Here is a 23,344-nt window from a genome sequence, read left to right as displayed (position 1 = left end):
TTTCTATTTTCTCTCCTTTTGCTGGTACATGCTACATACATGTCGAAGGCTGAAAGATATTCTTTAGGCCTCTTTGTCTTCATTAAAGTATGTTAAAAGGTTTTTCTGCGCTCACTCGACACTTGAATCTATTTAAACAAAATATGTATGTGTGTGTGTGTGTGTGTGTATATATGTACAGTATATTATTGGACCACACGCAGTAGGCCCACATGTCTAGTGCATGTGAGCACATGTCTGCATGCAGTATGCAAATGAGATGGCAAAATGGGCACGCACCAGGATATGGTCAAATTGTGATAATTAGTGCAATTGTGTATTTGTATTAATGTGCTCGTTCAATTATATCATCCCAGCTGGATTTAAAGGGGGGAAAAAAAAGGGAAGAAACCCCAGCAACAAGCAGGTTCTTTGGTGCGCTCCTGACTTTTCTGGCTTGACAGTAAGAAGACAGTAAAAAGCAGAATAAGCTGCATTTGTATGCTTGCCACTCGCACTCTCTCTTTCAATTTAGCAAGAGTCAATTTGAATTATAATTCCAAGGTTCGTTCTCAATTCACTAAGTGCTTGGTGGGAGTTGGTGGTGGAGGTCGGTATGGGGGGGGGGGGGGGGGGGGAGATCCACCCGTGCCTCTAACAGTGCCTGATCTAATTTGGTTGAAATTGTCCCTATTACAAAATAAGAAAAACTGACATTTTTTTTTCTGCTTTGCTTTTGGCTGCAGGGCAAATTATTATGTTCACTGACAAAGCAATTTTGTTTTTCACGAGAGGTTATGTTTAAGTGGCAGAAGAGGGACAAAGGAACAGGCAAACTGTACCAAGTGAGATATCATCAAAACTCTATACTTCAAACAGATTAACTTATAGAAACTTATGATGGCCTTTCAATGGGTGCAATCAGATTCCAGTTTCACAACAGCCATCATTGGAACATCTCTCCAGAATCTCATTCACAGTGTTGTGTATCACTCCAGCCGTGTCAGGATCAGAAAACACTTCATCGCCAGCTGCTGTAAAAAAAAAAAAAAAAAAACATTTTACAGGACAGGAGTATTTTTCTACATTTGAACTCCTACTGCGGAAGTGAAAGGTTTCTGATATGTATCCTAATGTAGGTAAAAAAAAAACTGATTATTACCAAAGTTTTAGATGTCCCTGCCAAAATTCTAGAACAAGTTGATGTGAACAGCAACCAACTAATCCAGAAACTTCAGTAAATCCACGTTTTATCAATTATTCCACATTCTGGATCAATCTTTCATTCATAAGTGAGCTGACATTTTGTAGCTGACACAAGGAGGTGAATTGCTCAATCCGCTTCAACATACAGAAGCTGGAGGCTTCGATGGGCTGGAGATCAGGTCGGAGCTGGATTCCAGAAATTGTCTTGGATATTCTGTAACATGCAAATCCCATGACCTCCGACATACGTAGGTTTGAAACCATTTTTTTTCCCAATTTATTTTGAGGGTGTTTGCTATATTGTCTACATATTTAAATTAAACTGCTCCATAAAAAAATAATAACATTGAAATTAGGTGTCTTAAATATTTTATAGGCAATTAGAATTGTGAAAAAGAGGTTTCACCTCTAACCCTGTACAGTTGTAATCACTGTGCATGGCACATTATAAATATGATATATTTAAACATAGATTTGAGTCAATAAAATACAGAGAAGCAACGAAAAATACAAGTAATTATTGAAACAAGATTGGTAAAAGAACCCAAAATGTTCAAGTGATTAACTAACAAGTTTACTATTAATACAATTGTGGTCCAAAAGACTCATGGCAAACTTTAATGCATATTTTAACCCTCAAATAATTTTTAGCCAATGATCCTACATGAGTTTGCGTCTTCGATTTAAGTGAGCATTTCAATGCAATCGGCCCCATAACTCTTCAGAAACTTTTTTACTGGGTGATTCAGGGATACCTATGCACATCAATAAGTAATCTCTCCTACGCAGTAAAAGTTATGAATTATGCAAGTGCCCATATAGCCATGCCTTCTCAGAAACGGATTACTGGGAAGTGGCAGGAGTAACACACAGAGACAGGCAGAGTGTACCTCGACAAATTAACAGTGGCAGTGCACTTTTTTATGTCAAAGACACCCGCGATATTTAATCTCAGAGCCTTTCAGAACAATTATTCAGCCTGAGAAACAATCAAATTGAAGCTTTCTCGTTCAGAATGAATTCATTTTTAGTGCAGAAAGGGTTATCTCATGCTGAAGTAATAGACCTCGTCTCTCTGTTGGGAGCGAGACGGGTGGATGCAAATATTAATAAACCTAAAACCTAGTTTTTCCCGTTTTGAAGGGAAATAGGACACATCAGCCTCCTGTCTCTCACACACACACACACACACACACACACACACACACACACACACACACACACACACACACACACACACACACACACACACACACACACACACACACACACACACACACACAAAATAGCTAAGTGAAATTTAACAGGGAAAGCGAGGCGTTCAGCTCCTTGATTTCGCCGGGATGATACTAATACAGGCAGGCAGATAAATCTGCAATTGGATTCACAGCACGTTGCAAGTTCTCAGGGTTAACTTTAACTGGTTATTTTTTCATTCCTTAAGCCAGCCTGTGCAAAATATGTTATTCTGATATAAACTCGGCACCTCTGAATAAACACCACATCAAGCCTATATCATTTCAATTTGCCCCTTACCAATGAAGTCAAGGTAAAAGACCTATATGTTAAGTGGTTATCATGCTTTCTATTTAATTATGTCTGTATAGAATTATTGTAAAAACAAGGCTGAAGAATAATACTGGAGAATTGTTGTGAACGTTAGAGAAAGAAAACAATATGAAAAAAACCCCAAAAAAACAATGAAATTTGGGCAACTTGAAATAATAATAGGGTCAGTTACAATAACAGAAAAGTGCTTTGGCCGATTTAAGGACTAGTGGTAGCATGATTATGGTTAAATTCCTCATTTTGGGTTTGTTTCCATCTTAGAAAGGTTTACAGTCCCTGATATATAATTTGTGGGCCAGGCTGGGGACTTCCTCCATTTTTGATCTTGTTTTGATAAACCTTTAACTAATAGATTAATCCTCTTTGATCAACAGTCTGTCCCCGCCTTGTTTTGTGATTTCCTGCAAAAAAAGCTTCTCAAAGAGAGAGAAAGCCTTATTCTTATGTGATCACTCTCTTTAGAATTATCAATTCACTGGGATATAAAAATTATTTGGTTTATTAGGTATTTATTAGTCTCCCCTGGGTTTTTCTCTAGATAAAAAGGATGTGTGTGCCTATGCTACTGTAAACTTGAAATAATGTAGAGATAAATGTTATGCATAAACTTTAATTCCAAATAATTTCTTAAAAGGAACATTTTTTTATTATAATTTCAATATTTTGCCTTGAGTCTTTTCAAGCAGCCTTATATAGTATGTGTTACCCTCAATTTTGACTAAAAACGAAATGCTCCAATATGCAACAATTATTTCAAATCACTGCAGTTCCATTGACAAATGTTGTATATATTTCAGTATCTCAGGCCAACGAGATTCAGCTGTAGCATGACAAATTTTGAAAATAGCTGACAGAGACACTCAACCCAGATACGCCAGCTTTTAAGTAGGCAGGTGATGCCTTTTACAGATTTAGGACACTCCGTGCAAATTTTACATCAACACCCATTAAATTGGTTTGGCTTTCCCCTCCGCAGTATAAACTCACAGACTCGGGCCGCTACTCTCTGGAAACTTTCTTCAAAATCTTGACTGTGTTCACCTCAAAGCGGTGTCAAATCTACCATGGATATGTTGCAATGAAGTACAACTTCACGAATAGTCTTCATCTGTCGTCTCACGTCACAGCTCCCATTAGCTGTCATAATGGGATTGCCCTTTGGGGTCTTCTGTGGTGGATTTCCAGTTTAATTCCTTTCAGGAGATGTATAATGGCTCTGATGGGAACAACTCAGACATCATTAAAAAATAATGCTCTGGCTTCCATCCTCCAACATGGGTGGTGGGTCTATTTCTAGTGGTTTCCCAAAAGACAGGAGGGCGTTTTAATGAACCAAGATCCCAGGACAAAAAGGCAGACTTCGTGATTTGGCTCTCTGGTAAAAAAAAACCAACAAAAAAAAAAAACGAACTAAAGGAGACTAGAGATCTGAGCGGGATAGCTTCATTTATTTAAACCATTTGGGAGTAATAACCTTTTGGCAATTGTTTTGAAAAGACATGCTGGGTGGCAGCTTATAGGACCCACGTGACCAGGTTTGCTCCTAACTGAGAGATGTATGAGAAAATAATGAGTATGTCAGTCATCATTTCAAGACTACAAACTTTTCTAATTTAAAGCAATTCAAGTCATTTTACATTAGCTAGGCTGTGTAGGATTATAAAGTGAATGCTCTCCATCCACAACGTTTACACTCTGCCGCTGGGTTGTGAAACATAAGGCCCGCTGGCCAAAAGTAGCACATCCAGGATGACCGGCCTCCGCTGGGTAAAAAAGAGAAAGAAAACAAAGACTGTATTTTTGATTTTGAGGTGCCAACTATTAAAAATGTATCTAGCTGGTGGGGACCTGGAAAAAGACTCGAATGCCATTCTGGAAAGAAAGAATCGGCAGTAACTTGGATTTCAGCCTTTTTTTATATATAGGTTTAAGAAAATAATGAGTGCAATTGTCATGATTTGCTGATTTGCTGATTTGCTGCTTTGCACTCAAGCAAAGGATATAGTGCTATGTTTATGGTATTCCTGCATCATCAATATCAGACTTGATATGGCAAAATAGGTTTGACACCACTTCTGTACAGTATTCAGCTGTGCAACAGTGTGAACTTTTTTTTATTTTTAGTCATACATAATAATGCTATATATGCTTCGAGAATACTAATAAACAAGCTTAATCCCTTCCTACTTTTAAACATTACGTTTGTAGCATTCATTTTATAGCAAGTAATCGCTAAGATGCTCCTTTAACTCCATTTAATTCTACACTGATAATGTATGCTGACTTATAGGAAATGTGAACGGTACTAAAAAGTTGCTCACACATGTGGTACTAGACTTTCATTTGCTAACTGTTCATGAAGTTAGCTTTGTGTCATTTCAGAGAAAAGTCAAAGATACGCAACATATTTCTGGGCTTTGCTGGTTTGGAAAAACACATGCGTAACTTGGCAAAAATTGTAATTATTATCATTATGAACATACTTTAATCCCAAATCCTCGGCCACGAATAGGTAGGTAGAATAAAACTATTATTTCTTGAAGGACAAAAACCAACAAAATGTCATTATATTGGAAGTTTTCAATTCCTTCATCACTTTAGAAAAGTGTCCTTGTCACTTTTCGCGGAGCGTATTTTTTTTTCGATGCTCGTCTCAGCAGTAATCACGGCACCCTGAATATGATAAACACTCAGCAAGATGGGATGAAAACACTAAAAACATGTCAAGGATCAAGGCTCTTTTCCATGGGGGATTGGGTGGGAGCAGCGGGGGATAGTTTCCACGGAGAAACTTGGAAGGTTGTGCACTTCAGTCAGCACCGATTCCAGAAATAACCTGAAGTTGTATGTGGGTCGTTTCTTATTAAGAGGTGAGACTGTACCTTATTCATGTGAAACTGCTCATTACAGAGTTTTGGGCTCTCTTCGTTTGCCACACCACAAACCTCTCATTGCAGGTCAAAGCTTGGAACAAATAGAGAGCAAGAGAGAGAGAGAGAGAGAGAGTTCCCCACATGCCTCTCACTCACTTTCTCACCTTCTCTCTAGTTGTCTTTGCTTTCAAAAGATTGTGTAAAATTCTCAGTTATTTATTCTTTCCAACTGATACTGTAGATGAGGGATGCCTGTTAACACTCTGGCGTCCTAATCGGAATCTCCCCAGTTTTTTTGTTTGTTTGTTTTTTTGTTGTTTTTGGGGGGTTCTGTGTGAAGTTTGCATCTTGACATTGTGTGTGCATAGGTTTATCCAGGGGGACATTTCAATCTACTAGGTACCTTCAAGATTTCACATTGATGCGAGTGTCTGTCTCTGTGTTTTTGCCCTGTACTGAAATAGCAACCTGTCAAAGGTTAAGCCCGCCTTCGCCCAGAATTACCCGGGATTAACTCCAAACCCCAAGACCCCAAGTGAGATATCGAAGACACTAATTACAATTCAATTAACCTTCAGAAACCTTACATTGTGAGAAGGCTTGGTAGATCATCATCAGGAAGTGTCTTTTTCACCATGTTGAGGACCCAAATAAAACTAAAATACTAGGAAAGATGAGGGTGAAAAAACAATCTACAGCATGTTAATGCTGGTTCAATATGTGTATAAAAGCTGTGGCAACAATACCAAGAATACAGATGTGTAAAAAAAAAATGAGATGGCCATGATTTTTAAATTAAGATAACATCTGCTACCTGTTAGGATTTAGCACTGCAGCTTTATCTTCCATATTGACTGGAGAAAAAAATGTAGGAGGCATATAAATGTTTTTCTGACTGATTGCTTGAAAGTTGGTCTGCTTTAGGCTGCATACTGCAATCCGCAGGGATGATTGCCACTTATTTTAAACCTCAACTCTCCTTCATGGTTATTTCTTATGCATTTCAAGCCTCCATGTGCAACCAGATTGCACAGTCATGAATTCATATGAATTCATACAAATCAGACAAAGTAAGTCTCAAGGTTATTTGTTTTTGTGCCTCTTTCAGCAGAAAATTAGTCTGAACATGTTTTCTCATCATTAGATCTGCTTTTTGGTAAATATCAATGACATAATTGGCAGCTTTTCCTTATAGATTATATTATGAAACTCTGTTGCTGTGCATCAACAAAGAAAGAAAAGCAACTGTAAGATTTTTCTCGTACTACTGTTCTATTAAAATGTCACAGCATAGGTTACATGAACAAATGTATTTTCAAAAACAGCCCAAAACACACCACCTGGTAATCACAGTAGGTGTCTATTCCAGGTTCAAGTAATGGCACCACCTACATGTTTTTGTTTAGAAGCATGTAAAACCAAAAGACAGGCATATCTTACTATTAATATGAAAGGAATAATGGAAACTACCAGTCAGTTTCTGCAGTAGAAGGTCAGAAATTGGGAAATCAAAAGATGTAGGCTTCTATTAGTTATAGCAGTGTGATCGCAGCTTCAGGTTATATGGCATAAGAAATAAAGTCAAAGATAAAATTAGAGAAGGAACTTTCTACAGCTTTCCATTGATGTGTGATATCTGCGTCCATATAGACCCCTAACGTTGAACATACTTGTATCCTTTTATTGTCAATGACAGTACTTTTGTTGGTTACACTGTGTACTTCCATCTGAACATAAAATAACTCACACAATAAATGTTTGACATTTAACCCCCTGCTCGAGACCACGTCCGTGTACATAAATGTTTTTAAATAACTGAGTTCTGATATACATAGCTCTGTGGTTGGCTCCTCTCGCACTCCCAGCTTCACTCGTGCGAAGCGCCTGGCAGAGGCAGGGTGTATTCACCCCGAGAGCCTTCCAGTGCTCGCTCTCCATCTGATAGCTAATAACATCCAGGTGTGACTTTCCGACATGCTGCAAGGAGGAACGTCTAAGAGAAATTTCTGCATATCCAGAGACTTTTTCCTCCCTTTCATTTGTTAAAGCAACAACAAAAAAGTAATGCCCTCTGCTTCAGTGAAACTGAGCGCCGGAGCTGCAGGTGCAATCAGCGCTGTGCTAAAACCTTTTAATTAACACCATCTATCATCATTAGCCAAACGGTCAGCCAACAGTCTCACCATTAACTCTTAGAGAGCGAAGCGAGGAGAAAAGCAAATGATGCACTGCGCTTCTTTGCTTTCCGGCCGTGTCGCCGTCAGCCCCCCTTCAGCCGTGCTCAGTCACTGCAGAGCGGCTCAGAAAACACATCAGTCTACATCAGGCCCATTTAATCAGTGTGCAACTACTGGCTGCCGTCCTGCAACTCTCTGTACTAAATACTGAGCTAAAACTAATGCCTGCTGATGCATGTGATAGCTGCAGACTAATTGTAATAGTTTGCTGCATTCAAATGAGTGTGACCTTTGGTTTGGGATATTTGTCATGTAACCGCTGCTGGGATTAGAATGGCTATATTTGTTACTGGGCTGACTTTGACCGTTCTGTTTCGCTTGAAATTGGAAAACCTCAGAAGTGCATACATTTGAGTTTTTAGGCAGTGTCACCCTCCTGCAACGATTTGGTTATGTGGAAGTTTCTGAAATAGAGGACAAGTAGGATAAACGGTATAAGACAAGATGTTTAAAATAATTTCTGCTTGTTGGAAGCCATGTTTCAAGACAGACAGACAGACTTGAGCATTATTCATATAAATTATTTGTTTTGGCATATTGTTGAGTTTTACAAGTAGCCAGAGATAATTAAGTGATCTCTATTGAGGATATTGTTCAGACCATTTGTAGAAATTGCCTACACTGTATAACACCACAATACCAAAAATGTCATAGCATTGCCGAAAAATTCTATTTATTCAATGATACATCTGTAATTGTTGTAGTTCCAATTTGATTTTTGTCATTAATGAAACATTGGAACATAATTTACTCTAAGTTGTCACTTAGAGCCTTTACAACAGACCTGAGGTAACGCCCACATTTGCTGTACAGGGCAGCCCTTCAGATCCAGGTCGCTCATCACTCTGCTTCTGGGTCACGCAGCCCAGACCGAGTCCGGAGGTGCGTTTCTGCTTAATATCCATTTAAAAGGGCTGCTGATGGATGTCTGAACCAGATATGAAACACACACAAAGACCTCAGCTATTTCTTTTTTTTTTTTTCTGTGTCCCATAAATACATGGCAGTTGGAATCAAACATCTTAAATCTGGACTCATTTCATCAAAGTCCAGCTTCCAGCTGGTGTAATGTCCATTCCTTTAGTCTTCTGACCCCAGCAGTTCCCCTCTTTTCATCTGTCTCTTTTCAGTGGTTTCTTTACAGCGATTCCACCATGAAAGCTTTCTTTCACAGAGCCTCCTCCCTGCAGTATGTTTAGATGTGTCTGCTGTTTGAAGCACTGATGTGGGCTCTAATCTGAGGTGCTCTTAATTGGTGATTTCTAAGGATGGAAACTTAAATGAACCCTTCCTCAAAAGCAGAGGGAAGTTTTGGTCTTCTTTTTCTGGGGCGGTCCTCATGAGAGACCGTTTAATCACACCTTTGATGGTTTTTTTTTTTTTGTGACTGCACTTTAAGAAACTCTCCAAAGTTCTTGAATTTTTTTGGAATGACTGACCTTCATGTCCGAAAGTATTGATGGGCTTTCTTTTTTTCTTCATGTCTTTCATGAGTTAGACTGCCTCTGCTTCTTTTATTCATTTTTTTTTTTTTTACTTTTGTTTATGTCATATCACTTTGTATTAAGAAATACAAGATTTGCAACAGTGAGCCTTTAACCACATAAGCCCGATGCTATTTTCTGACATTTCCACCTGAATTAACATTCTCAAACATATTCTGCAGCGCATCTAAAATGTTTGGGTAAATAAACAGCCTTGGGCTTATTGAATAAAACACACCTGAGGGAATTTTTCAATGCATTGAGTCTTTTTGTCTCGATCAGGTCAGACTGAGATCACAAAAACACTCCAGCACATACTGACATTTAAGTTCAGCTGTTTCAAAACTGTATATTAGAGGGTGATGATTAAAACTGATAGAGATTAAGCTGTTCACTTCATTTGATAGAATGGAAAAAAATGCTGAAGCTTATTTCATAACAGTGGTCCTATGTGCCACTTGGTAACCTTGTAAAAAGGGCCTCTTTAGAATAACAGATACAGAGAGCTGCACACAAACTTCCAGAGTTGACACGGTTCATTTATGCCTGGCTAGTGAGGTGGATTTGTTTACTATAATTTGCTTTAGATTCAAAGCGATCCCTTGCACCACACAAATCACAGTCCCGGAGAAGACTTTCTTTTTTTCTGGATCGTACCAGACCGAAATATATAGGAGTAATTTTCCTGCGGTTATTGTCCAACCAATGTATCACAAATGAGGGGCAGTTTGAAAAATAAGATGGTGTGTGGTTGCAGCAATCATCACAGATGAATCAGTGTGAAGGATGAGGCAGATATTGTTTTTACAGGGAGAACAAAGGGCAAAGCTCTACTGCTGTCATGTAGCCTAATGATATCTGCCTGGATCGAGTGAGATGTCTTAGACTCCCAGAAGAGCATACTGTGAAAATGCAGGTAGAAGAAAGGAAAGTCTTGATAGTGTAAGTATCACTGCAAAAATATCTGTATAATTTGTCACCTGGCAGGAGTTGGTGCTGATGTTTCAGGCTGTAAAAAGACAGACAGCATGAGTGAGTCATAAAATCACAAAACTGAAATGGGCTCACCCAAAGAAAATAAAAAGAAAGTGTCACTGTGCCTTTAGTGCTGCAACTGGAAATGCAGTTTGCATGTATGAGTGATTGTTTAGAGAATAAATGTGTTAATTGTGTTACTTAAATGTGGTGACAGAATTGTACTTTACATGCAGTGAGGACAAAGATGGATAAACGTGGGGTAATAATAATCATGTGTGATATTGATGACCAACCGATTCTACATAGACCGTTCAGTATTCACTGTTTACCTTTTATTACTGCGTTTTATGTTGTTTCAGGAGTCACTTAAGAGATTTACAGTTAAGAGATTGGATTTCATTGCTGCAAAAATCACTTTACTGAGGACATATCATCATGTGAAATGATTCCAGTGGTAATGGGATATGGGAAAGCATCATTGTTCTTTGAGAATGCAAAATGAACAATTAGGATCTCTAAAATTGGAATATGATTTTCTGAGAATCTTATTGAAGGAGAAAGACAATCAGTGCTAATGTAAAAGACAACGAGAAGGAAACGGAGCAAATGTTGAATTACTGCTGAAATTAATGTAGTGTACATGAAAATGATTGATGACAATCATGTCATTTGTCTTGAGGGATCTTAAATAAAGCTCTTACAAAGTTTTAAGTAGTTTATTGCATTATTCAAACAGAGAGTGATCTTTTCATCACAAAGGTACAAACCAGGAGGAACGTACGTCTCTGTAGTCTTTTTTTTTTTTTTTTTAAATGGTTTCAGACAGTTTTTGTTATTTCACAGTGTGCATATTGCACATGCATATATCATTATTACACAAACAGTCTGATATCCGACTAACTAATCATCCTTTATTAGATGATGATGATCAACATGTTCTTAGTGAATGTAGTGAACATATGATTAGATTGGTTTCATAGACATGATTTGAGGTTTCATGTCTAATTTGTACATTTCAAGCTTTTAGTTTTCTTCCCCCTTTCAGCAGCTTGTTTAAAGCCATTGTTTGTCCTCTTTGTGGCAGGATGTTGGCTTTTAGTTAGTAAACTCTGTATCTGTGGTGAATTTGCCTTTATGCCTCTTGGTGAACAAAGCCTGAGGTATTTATCTCTGGCGTGGTCACATTCGATGCTATTTAGAAATAATTGATCCAGTTTCACAAGACTTGCAGTGCTCTTGAAGAAAGTTTTAGTCTCGTCGTCATCTGATGCTCAGACGTCCCTCTTTGTGAAACGGGGGGAGAAAGGGTTTGTGACACATTTTACACAGTTCTGCCTTTTCGTTCTCCCACTTTCACAATCATCTTTAGTCAGCAATGTTCTGCTAGAAACTTCAGGCACAGCAGTATTTCCAACAGCTGAACAGTGACAGCAAGTTGCTTTACTTGTGCAAGCTTCACTCTTTGTCGTGACTTCCAGTTCAGAAAATGTAACAAGCTTCGCGTGGTTACAGTGGTGAGGCAAATAGGGTTCTTGTCTTGTATTGGTTCACATGGAGTGCGACATAAATCAGTTCAATTTTATTAATAAATAAACAATTTTAATTAAAAATCTTGAGTGAGATAGAAAGATCTGAATCTGTCATACTGGAATAAGTAAAATTACACAAGTACTAAAAGTAAATCTAATTTATGTTTTCAACTTCAACCATTTTTTTACTCACATACCACACAATCAAGAGATCTGATTCAGATAGATGACCAGCAAAAGCATAAATACATAATTTTTTTTTTGGTTTTCCCAGTATGTCATACCAATATTGTCTGTAAGGTTAGAGCATTATATTTTTCACTTTGTGATTTTTCCCACTTAAAGTGAACTTCACGGTTGTGCATCTTCACCTGAGCAAAATGAACGTTTTAGGACTCAATGAATCAAAATGCTTCAACCACAATTGCAGCTATTTCCATCCACAAAATACTGTGAATGGATATCCACTGTATGTGCTGTATGTCTCCACTAATGGCCACACACTGTAGAGAGCTGAGCAGGCCGAGGATAAAATCAAAAGTTTCCCTTCTGCTTTTCTCGCTCTTTGTTTTTTTTCCCCCCTACAAACATTTCTCTTGCAGCTCCAAACACTGCCCTTGGACTCAGTTTGTCTGAATTGGCCTGACTGAACAATGTGGCTGAAGTTAATGATAGCTTGTACAAATTGCACTGCGTCTGTGGCCAGGCTACAAACATTAATTGGTGCATTATGTGCGAATGAACCTCCTAATGAAGGACTAGTTTGACCGTGTGCTCCCCAGGCCATTCCTTCTAACAAAAGCTTTGTCATGCTTGCTGCTAAATTGTTACAAATTTGAGCTATTCTTTTGAAGACTAATGTGCAACGTGGCACCCGAAAATAATTACAGCCCATCACTGGCTATACTGTAGTGCATGCGAATGACCCTATGCATATTTACAGTGTATCAGGGTGTGACTTGGTGTATTGTATGTGTTCTACTGCAGCCCCTGAGCTGTCAACAGCGTGATTATAGCGTTGTGTCGTAGGAAATAGTAAACTTCTGACCACAGAAGGCACCGTAGGAGCAGCCCCTGGGAGTCTGAGACAATTATGCCGTATATGCACCTCCCTCTGTGCATGTTCCAGTCTTGAGTGTGAGTGCGCAAGAGCGTACACTCATGGGAAAACAGTGTGTCAATGCTGGTATTTTGCTCATAGCAAATTTGAACACAATGCACTAATATACAACATTGGTTTCCAGCAAATGTATGCAGATGAGGTGAATCTGTTCTTCCCTGCTCGCATTTGCATATCGTAACATACCTCAGGGTTCGACTGTGGCAGGAAAGAAGGGATACAATTATCATCTGCCACTTGAAATGAATGAATTTTCCAGACTCATCTCTCTGCCTGCCACCGTGACTTGTTGACCATTTGTTAGGTAATTGCGGTTTCCTGGCATTTGTCTAGACAGCTAAAGAACTGGATTCACTTAAGGTCTACTATTTAAATGTCACTCAGTCCCACATATAGAGTGCAATTTATGTCATCAGTAGACTTCAAATGACCTAAGCATTGCCGATGCCTCCAGTGTAACAGATCAGGGTGGTGCAGTTTTCTTTTTAAACACCAGACTCAAAATTTCTACCCACCGAAAAAATGTCTTAATACTCTGTATGTGTTTTGACACATACAGCACAGTGTCAATGAGCAACACCAAGATCCAACGCAGTTCTAAATATTTCCCCCAGTTATACCTACAAAACTAACTAATCAACAAAAATGACAGCAAAAAAAGAGTTTCATGATGCCCAGATTGGTCAATTACTGATTTAAATATACAATTTGATATAATTCTATGTACCACGTTACTCTTGAGATATTATTGAGTTAAAAGTGAGCAAATAAAGCCAAGGTAACTCTGTACTCAATAAAACATGTACACATGGATGGGTGTAAACAATACAAATTCAAACTATTTAATTATCAATAATTAACAGGCAACCTTTTTTTTAACCTTCTGACCAACCTCTTGTTTTTTTACAGACGTGCAATTTTCTAAAATTGCAAATAATTGCATTCTTCATATACTCTTACGACCACAATGTTGCAAAACCAGGCAGGACTACATGCCACTTTACATCACAGCTCTGGTCACACCAAACAATTCCATAATCACAGCTTTCTATACATTTGTGTTTTTGTATGTCAGCTGTTTTTAGTCAAATAATACTTTGATTAAGGCATTGAGCTCACTGTGATTTGTCTGCTCTATTGTCTATATTTTTTGGAGTAATTTCAACATTGGTGTGCTTCATTTTGAGTAATGTGGGGCGTTTTTTTTTTTTTATTTACCATGCAAAATCTCACTGCCTTTAGGAGGTAAAACTCAAAATGTATAACCTCAGCTTTCACACTTTAAACATTACACAGTTGGAGCACACAGAAACAATTTCCTTCTTCTTTCAAAGTTTTCTATGTAACAGCAACTGAAAGATGGAGTGATGGACTGGAAAATCAAACCACACGATGAAATAAAATCTGTCCAATTGCTAGTTCAACTCTGATATTGATAGCACAAAGTATTATTTGTCTGGACATGTTTTCTGTGCGTGTGTTCGTGCATAAAAAGCCCCCGTACTCCAACACTGGTATAGACTGCAACTGTGCTTTTATTGATGTAATATTAATTATTTCCATCCCAACATAGAAGGTGAGACTAAATCTCAGTTTCAAATGTGTTGTGTACTTGTAGTAACAAATTGGACAGATGTTACTTTGAGTTATGTTGACAAAACTGACTGATAAAATAATCAGAACTGACAACCAAGAGACGTAAACTGAAAATTAGCACCTGCTTTGCTATTAAGGATTTATGCCTATTACACCCCCTATACAACTATTTGTATTGATGAAATAATTGCTTGGCTATGTTTAGTGACGTCAGCCGCTACAAGCACAAATCTCTCTCCTGTAAAGATACTTAAGTTTACAGTATCTTTATAGATCCACTGATGATTAGAAGTTACATTTTTCTCACTCATTGCTCTGCATTACTTGCACATGTTTTTATATATGCGAGTATATTTACTGTTCGTTGTAAATACTGAGGCGCTGTGCAACTTTTAACCTCAGTTTTGTTTTTTGTTTTTACCCCCCCCCCCCCCCCCGACAGTCTACATAATGAATTGCATATTGATCAATTTCTGTGTTTGTCATTGTAGGGAGTTCAGCCATTGGAAGGTGAACAGCCTGGCTACAGAGAAGAGAGGTTTCCTCAAAGCTCCAGTGCCCTTAGCTCCAGAGTTCCTCCGAAACTTGCGGTTACTGGGTCGACGGCCAACCCTGCAGCAAATCAACGAAAACCTCATTAAGAAGTATGGGACCCACTTCCTAGTTTCTGCTACCCTGGGAGGTAAGGATGGACTGCAGGTGACACACTCTCCTTTATTTTTGGTATGTTCCGACACTTCCTAACCCGAGAACAGAGGAGCTCCTAATTTCAACTCTCAGAGGAGTCACTGTGGAGCTACAGTTGTGTTGTCCGCACGATTTCTGAAGGGGGGGGAAATCGTGTGAAGAACAATAGCAACGATACCTTGCAGCTGCAGCTTTCAGTGAGGGCTGTTTCTCGCCGTGCTAATTTCTCCACTCATCCTTCCCTTCGACAAACATTACGCGCACCTGCTGAAGCCTTACAAAGCAGAAGAGGGATTAAACTGACCTGTTACTACGTGTGGGTCTCTCTCTATTGGATTTCTTTTTAGCCTCCATCCTGGAAGAGAGCAGAAACTCACAAAACAGAAATCGCCACAAGTATTGATTGTGTGTGTGCCTCACAAAAACAAGTACAAGGCCATGTGTAACATTCAGGGCAACAACCTAGTGTTATCGATACACTGCTGATCCCTGTCATCGCACGGCACAGCTCTAATAAACAGGTGCATTTTTACAGTTGGCTGTGTTTACAGGACAATTTGAGGTAAATAGTATGAAGATCCATGTCAATGGATTCAGATGAAGATATACAAGCCCAGAATACTCAAATGTATCAACTCTGTGAATAAAAAAAGGAAAGGATTCATGCAGAAGTGATATAGTAGATTTTCAATTATGATAAAAAAAAAAATCCCCCAAAAATTCAAAATAGCTCATACATCTTTTCCTGGGTGTGTTGTCGGAGGCTTGCTACGATCTCTCTGGATATATGCCCTTCACATAGCCGACACATTATGTGCAGTGTTCCCTAAGAACCACTTTGATATTTGCATCCACAGACGGCGGACATTGTTGCCACTTATCACTGGATGTATGCGCTGGAGCCAGAGCGTGGGAGACGGAACAGAGATGAATGCAGTGTCAGAGACTGATAGTTAGACTCTATATGTAATTAACAGCCTAAACTAAATGGGCAGAGCCCGTCTGCAGAATAATTACACTCAAGCAGAGAGAAAGCCCACATCCCCGGTATCTAATTCCTGCTGTTTTCCACTACTGTGTTCATTACAATCTGGCCTGCTTTTTATGTCGGCCTCATCTGCTATGGCTGTATTGATCTGTGATGTTGATTTTGCTAAATAGTTTAACTGAATACATTTATCTAATGGTTGTTAGAAATAGGCTGTAAGACCTCAAAATATTCAATTTAGCACTATTAATGCACTGTATCACTTTCAAAATCTTCATGCATACATTTTATCAATACAAACAAATTCGAAAGAATCTAAGGGATTGAAAAAAAAAAAAAAACCACTAAATGGGGCATGTTAAAAAGGAGTGGCTTCAAAAACACCCTGAGTGTCGCAGCTAACTCGGTACCCATAATGTTTAAAACCAGTGTTTGTCTCTGTGTGGTTCTCTTAGTGGCTTTTAAAACCCTTTGACTCGCTCTGTGATTAATGTCCATTAATAATAGAGTGCCTTGTTGGAGGCTAGGAAATTGTGACTTTGGTCAGATACAAACTAAACAGATGCTTGGCTCCATATTTTGAAAGAGCACGCATCCCGTAGATGCCTGATTTAGATTGATCTCCCCATAACTAGTTTTTGTGATTTGTCTTGATCATTTTGGATGAAAAAACAGCATATTAAATTAATTACTTAAAAAAGCCAGTACTATATCTGTGTTAAGTATTTCTGCTCTGTGTATTAGATTTTCGGGTTTTAATATAAGTCAGTCCTACTATTATTAGTATTTTATCAAGTATTTTGTATTTTTAGCAAGACTCGGTGACTTCTAAAGCAAGTTTCACAAAATATGAATTGTTTTCAGGAAAAAATTGCCTAACAATCCAAGCAGTAAATATTGTGTTCAAAATACCTTATAATATTTTTATGATTGTGTGATAATAGTTTGGACATGAAGGGACTAAAACTGTACAAAGCTATGTACAAATATTTAATTACTTTAAAGCTTCATAATACTAGTGACCATAACAGTTTGGATAATATAATATATCCATGCTCTAATTAAACAACTCAACTGCAGAAGAAGTTTGTGAGTTTGCCGAGTTGAAAAAAGAAGTGAGTTATCAACTCACCAAATTACCGGCCAACACAGGACTGGACTGGGTGTTTTTTCCCCCATTAAAATGACTATACAGTATATACCTTGAAAAAAAAAATCCCCAAACCGGTAGTCTCATTGATTAAAACACTGCCTTCACAAGCAGGTGAGCTCATTCCTTTATGTACTGAAGCAGTCTTGTAACTCTGTACAACGATGGATACATCTGGGAATGGGCCAAGATTGACTTTTGTATATTTTTCTTTAGATTTCATGATAACTGCTTGTTAACAGATGGAGTTTGGATATACTGTAACATGTCACTCTCACTTTAACACAGTCCATGCAAACACACAGAAAGCCCCAAAGTCAAGTCAACAGCTATTCAGTTATTCCTACATTGGTCATTAAGTCTTTGTAATACTCATTCAAACAGATATTGAGACTCATGTTATTTATCATTTTTAAAATATTCAGCTTCATTCAAACAATTAACAATAAAGACTTGACTCATAGTCTGAGCCACAATTTAACAATCTATACATTGAAGGTAGTCGTATTTTCTACCTTTAGTGATGATGGCTGCATTACTGACTGGATGAAAGGGAGTGAAGCCAAGGTACATGAAACCTCATTTGCATTACAGCGCATAAACCACAAAACCACAATGAGAATTTGAAGGTCTGCCAAAGAATTGTCAAGTACAAAACCAGAATGTCACTTTACTTCTTTCACTGTCAGTCCGACACACGATAAAGGGAAGATTCATAGACTAAATTGTTCATAAACGGCAGATTTATCGATTGATTCTTGATCCACAGGAGAGGAGTCTCTGACAATTTTCCTGGACAAGCAGAAGCTGAATAAGAAGTCGGAAGGCAACAGCAACAGCTCGGTAGTGTCTCTGGAGCTGCTTCATCAGCTCGCAGCTTCCTACTTCACAGACCGGGAGAGCACCCTGAGGCGACTCCACCACCTCCAGATCGCCACCTCTGCTATTAAGGTACTGCTCTCCCTCTCAGAGCTAATGCACTGACAAAGATAATTTGCTTCTGAGCACTGCAGGACAAAAGGTCTCCTTCAGCATATAGTACATATGTAAATGGAATGTTTATATAACTTATATTATACACCTATGTTTGAAATTCTCTCCATTCACAATCCGATGAAGCACTGATCTACAAAGATGTGCATAAATTAACACTTCGATATCTCTTTAAAAGGCCCAGATTTTTTTCAGATTGTGTTACTTTTTCAAAATACTGCAAGACATATTTTTGAAATATCACTCCTCGTTTAAAGCACAGTTGTTCTACTGTAACCCAAGCTTCCCAGAAAGGTCCAAATATATATTTTCTCAGTGTACCTCTGCATGTGTCATCTGGACTGGGTTGCTGGTTTGTGTGTGTTGTCTTTTGTGTATGCATGTGCCTATATAACACATCAATATTGTTGAAACCACTTCAAACTCTTGAGTTGAAGTGTTGTTTTTATTCCTTCCCAAAGCACATAAGACACTTGTTTGCTTAATACAGTTTATTTAGCGACACACTCAACCATCCACTCACCTTGATGCAGTGGATTATCATTGAGCCAAAACCTACCAGCAGGTTTTTGCTTATTCTTGTCATGAATAATTGCATAGAGGAACCCAAAAAGCACACACAACTAAATCCTGTTATCGTCTCACTGTGTTCCTACCTGGTTGTGATACATTTTGTCTGCGCTCCCCCTCATTGGACGCAAAGCAAAAGCAGTGCAACACATTATTCTCCTCAGAACAAATCTGTGTGCCGTATGTGATAGCAGCAGGTGTGTAGGTGGGCGGATCAAGCTTCCACGCGTCAACTTAAAGAGCAAATCCAAATTGGAGTAATTGCGTAGTGTCAACTTTACCTACACCTCTGAATCTGGTGGCTCATTTTCCGAGTGCAATCGCGGCGGGCAAAGGTGAGATTCACACACAGACACACCACTTGAAGACATTTGCTTACTTTAGTTGTGAATGGTTGTACATGAGAGACAGGAAACACAAAGGCTTCCTTAACTCCGAGCAAATACAACATTATCTCCTTAAAATTAATTATGGGGGGAAACTTTAATTGCCTGAATATATTGGTGTTTGCAGGGAGTGGAAAAACAATGAGTGACTGCAGCGCTGAAACAATTCACGGTCTTTTTGCAAAGAAAAGTGAACAATGGAGATAAATATCCAAGCGTCGACTATTAGGATCTTTTTACAAAATCTATTCGCCTGCTTACCATCCATGCAGTGATAGTGTGAGAAATCTGCTCAAGCAATTTGCAGCTCAATTCAGCTATAAGCCATTAGTCATAATTTACTTTGGAAGGATATGATAGTTTGTCAGATTTACCAGATTCAGCTGGACTGAGTGGATATGTTGAGTCTGAGTAATGCAGCGTTACAAAGAAGCGTTTTTTTTTTAATCAGAATTATCAGCCTATTTGAAGTGGAAACCTTGAAGATTAGGGAGGAAGTTAATTATAATGCCCTTATTTCAGGTAAAGAGGACAATTTTGAAGGTGTCCTAATAAAATGAGGTTGGGTTATCATCCTGGCCTGTGAAGAAACACTGCACTCCTTTTTGGCATAGGCTCAATGCAAGAGCTTCATCGCACGATAACGAACACTGAATATTGAGGTTTATCCTGAGCTTTTACCACACCAACCCATCTTCAATTTCCATTAGACGAACAATTCATATACTGAGTAGCATTTCAAAAAGCTGGTCTAAGGTATAATTCAGTCGGCCACCTTTTCTGTGAGCCTTCGTCAGGCTATAGAGAAAATAAATGGAGGAAATCGGGTATTGCAATAAAACGCGTGAGTAACACTAACTGTCAGCAGCAAGGACACACCAATGACTCTCTCAAACTCCTTTAAAGTATAGGAAGTTCTTCCATCAGCTCAGACTTATGTATTTCAGCAGTTTTGTGACAGGGAAAGCAGAGACCCAGTGTTGGTCTAGATGTATCGTACGCCAGCGATGAAAGAAATCATGCCCCTGGGGATTTGGACTGAAAGGAAGAAACCATCAAAATTACACCTTAAATGGCTGCTGATGTCAGGAGGGAATTTTGATATATATTCAAGGAAAGACACAAATAAGACACAGCTATAAGTAGATATGATAAGGTCATCAGTAGCTTTAGTCCTGTTTTGAGCAGCAAGTCGTTTGTCTGTTGGAGATGGAATGTCTGCCAAATGAGTTATTTGCATATCATGTATGTAAAACTATGCCTGAAGCACTTAACATTTAATATGCTGGACTGTGGGAAGAGTATTACGGGTGCACCAGAAACAATTTAAATATTTTCTTTTCATAAAACCCACTGAGACAAACCACAAAACTGTTGTAGCCCAACAGCAGTTAAAAAAGACATTGACACGTGTTGAAAGCATTTACTGCTTTGGTAGTTTTGGAGTTAAACTGGTCAAGACGTAAAACATGCAACCTCAAGAACTCACCCAAAGAATAACGGCAAGGAAAATACAAAGAAATACAAGTTGATGCTGGTGAGTGTGAGAAAACTGCATTCCTGCCATGGAGAGGTGCAGCTCACATACATTGAAAAAGTAAGCAGTTCTATACTTGTTTGATGCTTTCTCTTCTTTAGCCAACAAGTGACTCGCAAAACAATAACCACCACCCACATTTATACTGTGCACAAGGCCGTGGGCGAGTCACAGTTTGATATAGAAGAAGTGGTGCTAAGAATCACTTTTGTTCAGACGACTTACTGTTGTATATGAATGCGTTACCTCCAGCAAATAAAAACGACGGCTCATAAAAGCGGCCTTGGACGTTTGTGAAAGAAGAATCATGTCATCAGTCAATTGTCATTTTTATTTCTGTTCAAACAAGTTTGCTGAAGTGTGCATAATCAGCCCCTTCTACATTGAAGAGTCAATCTCGTGTCTTAACTGGATCGTAGCACTGTAAAAGTATGTTCCACTGTCTCGAGAATGGGGGGGATGACTTGTGATGGTGACAGTTGTGGACTTCAAATACTTTGATAATAGGACTAAAAGAAAAGTCAATTTGGCTGACAAAAAACTTTCAAGAACAGAAACCTAAACTCAGTCAGTATTTAGTTGAAAGCATAAAATTGAATCCGCTATCCAAATTAATTCTCTTTATAACAAGGTCAAACCAACATTTACATTTTTTTTTTTTTTTTTTTTTTTTTTTTTTTAAATCAGAGGGATTACAAATAATACAAAACAATAGAATAAAAGTGCACATATGAATTAGTAAATAGGAGTGAAGATTTGTCCAAACATTCAGTGATTTATATGCACACACACTCCATCTCACACACGTCCACGTCGAGTTAACAAACAGAGCAACTTCACTGAGTGTAGAGCATGTCTCTGCTAAATGAGGGCAGACCACCTGCCGCACCGTGTTCTGCCACATCATCTTATCATCTGGGAGGAAGCCACACAGAGTGGGATGCTCTTGACCTGTGTCTATGTATGCCTCTGGGCTCGCTGTAGCACAGAGTAAAGAGGCGGGAGCAAAATGCATTATCTTAATCTCCAGCAATAAACTGAAGGGAGCTCAATCACACAATCCAGTGCAGGCTACAGTTCCGAGAGACAAAGAAAGAGACCATCTGGAACTAGAACGTGTATAATTTGCTCTCTGGGAGTGGAAGAGAAGGTAGGATACTTTCAACACGATGCAGTTATCAAGAGCTAAAAGCAGCTGAACATCTGCACAGAGACAATTCATTCATCTATAAAACTTCATCATGTTGTAAAAAAAACAACCAAAAAACTCTTGTACAAATGAATGTATTTTATTGACCAAATAACTGTCAACGGTAACCAGGTCAGTTAAATTATCACAAAAGTGTGGAGATTCATAATCATTTTAGGTAAGTTTTATGGTGTCAAAATTAGGTATGACAATGCCACATCGCAGGAAGAAAATTACTCCTTGATGGTGAATACAGCAGTTTATATGTCCATATGAAGGCTCTGATTGGTATACCATGAAAGAAAGTCAAGTACTGCATCTGACTAATCACATTTCCCAAAGAGTAAGGTATTATTCTATATTTTCCTAATCTCAGATAATCCCGTGCTTATGCTCAGTGTAATCTCATTACTGAACCACTCTCCTACCCTGTCTAATGAACAAAAGTCCATTTTTTAGACATCTGTGAAAATAGGCTTTTCAATTTACAGTGGAAGGGAAGTCATATCCTTGAACAGCTTTGCATGGCAACGTTTATAAAAAACTAAAGTAAATAGTATAAAATTGTACGAGAAGTTCATTTTCCCAGCAGCTGGAGTACTGAGTCCAAATGAACAGCAGTCTTAAATATATTGCAAAAGACCTTCAATAATTCATGTTTCCATACACTGTGAATTTGCACTGTGCATGTCAACATATTTGGTCAATCACTTGGAGCCCCACTGCCCTAGATGCCCACCCATTAGGTAGATTTTGTCTGCTCGTGTTGAAAAGAAATGAAAAAAAAATAAAAACCCACCAAAACCATTCCAGTCACAGCTCATGTAAATTAGAGGTAAACGAAAGAGCATTGTTGTTTGGAAGATCAAATCCCAAATTGCAAATACATGAACATCTTTGTTATTGCAACAATTAACATCATTGCAAATGACATGTTTACATGTGATATCGTACAGCCATAATTTGGAGGCTATAATGACACTTTAAGGGATCAAATAATGACTTACATAATGTCATAATTTAAAAATTATTCATTATTTGGCAAATTAATGTTCATCCCTAGTTATTGACGTTCCCTGCCAAAAACAGATTACCCGGAGGAAACCCACAAGCACACAGTGAGAACATGCAAACTCCACACAGAAAGGCCGCGGGCCGGACCCATGACCTTCTCACTGTGAGGTGTGTGTGCTAACCACTACTCCACCGTTCGGCCCACACTAAACAGCATTTATTACTATATTCAAGTCCAAATTATATATTGAAAAAAAAA

General features: G+C 38.4%; 1 protein-coding gene across 1 annotated transcript in view; it reads left to right on the top strand.

Moving 5' to 3' along the window:
- Positions 1-23,344, top strand: part of brinp2 (bone morphogenetic protein/retinoic acid inducible neural-specific 2) — a 209,032-nt gene that overhangs the window by 113,999 nt on the left and 71,689 nt on the right. Inside the window, exons 4-5 of the mRNA XM_080486630.1 lie at positions 15,063-15,253; positions 18,166-18,347. Of these exons, the coding sequence (XP_080342756.1) occupies positions 15,063-15,253; positions 18,166-18,347 (373 nt within the window). The remainder of the gene's footprint in view (positions 1-15,062; positions 15,254-18,165; positions 18,348-23,344) is intronic.

This window comes from Lipophrys pholis (genome assembly GCF_963383615.2).
Source record: "Lipophrys pholis genome assembly, chromosome: 1".
NCBI classification, from domain to species: Eukaryota; Metazoa; Chordata; class Actinopteri; order Blenniiformes; family Blenniidae; genus Lipophrys; species Lipophrys pholis.
This window is presented reverse-complemented; position numbering and strand designations above follow the sequence as displayed.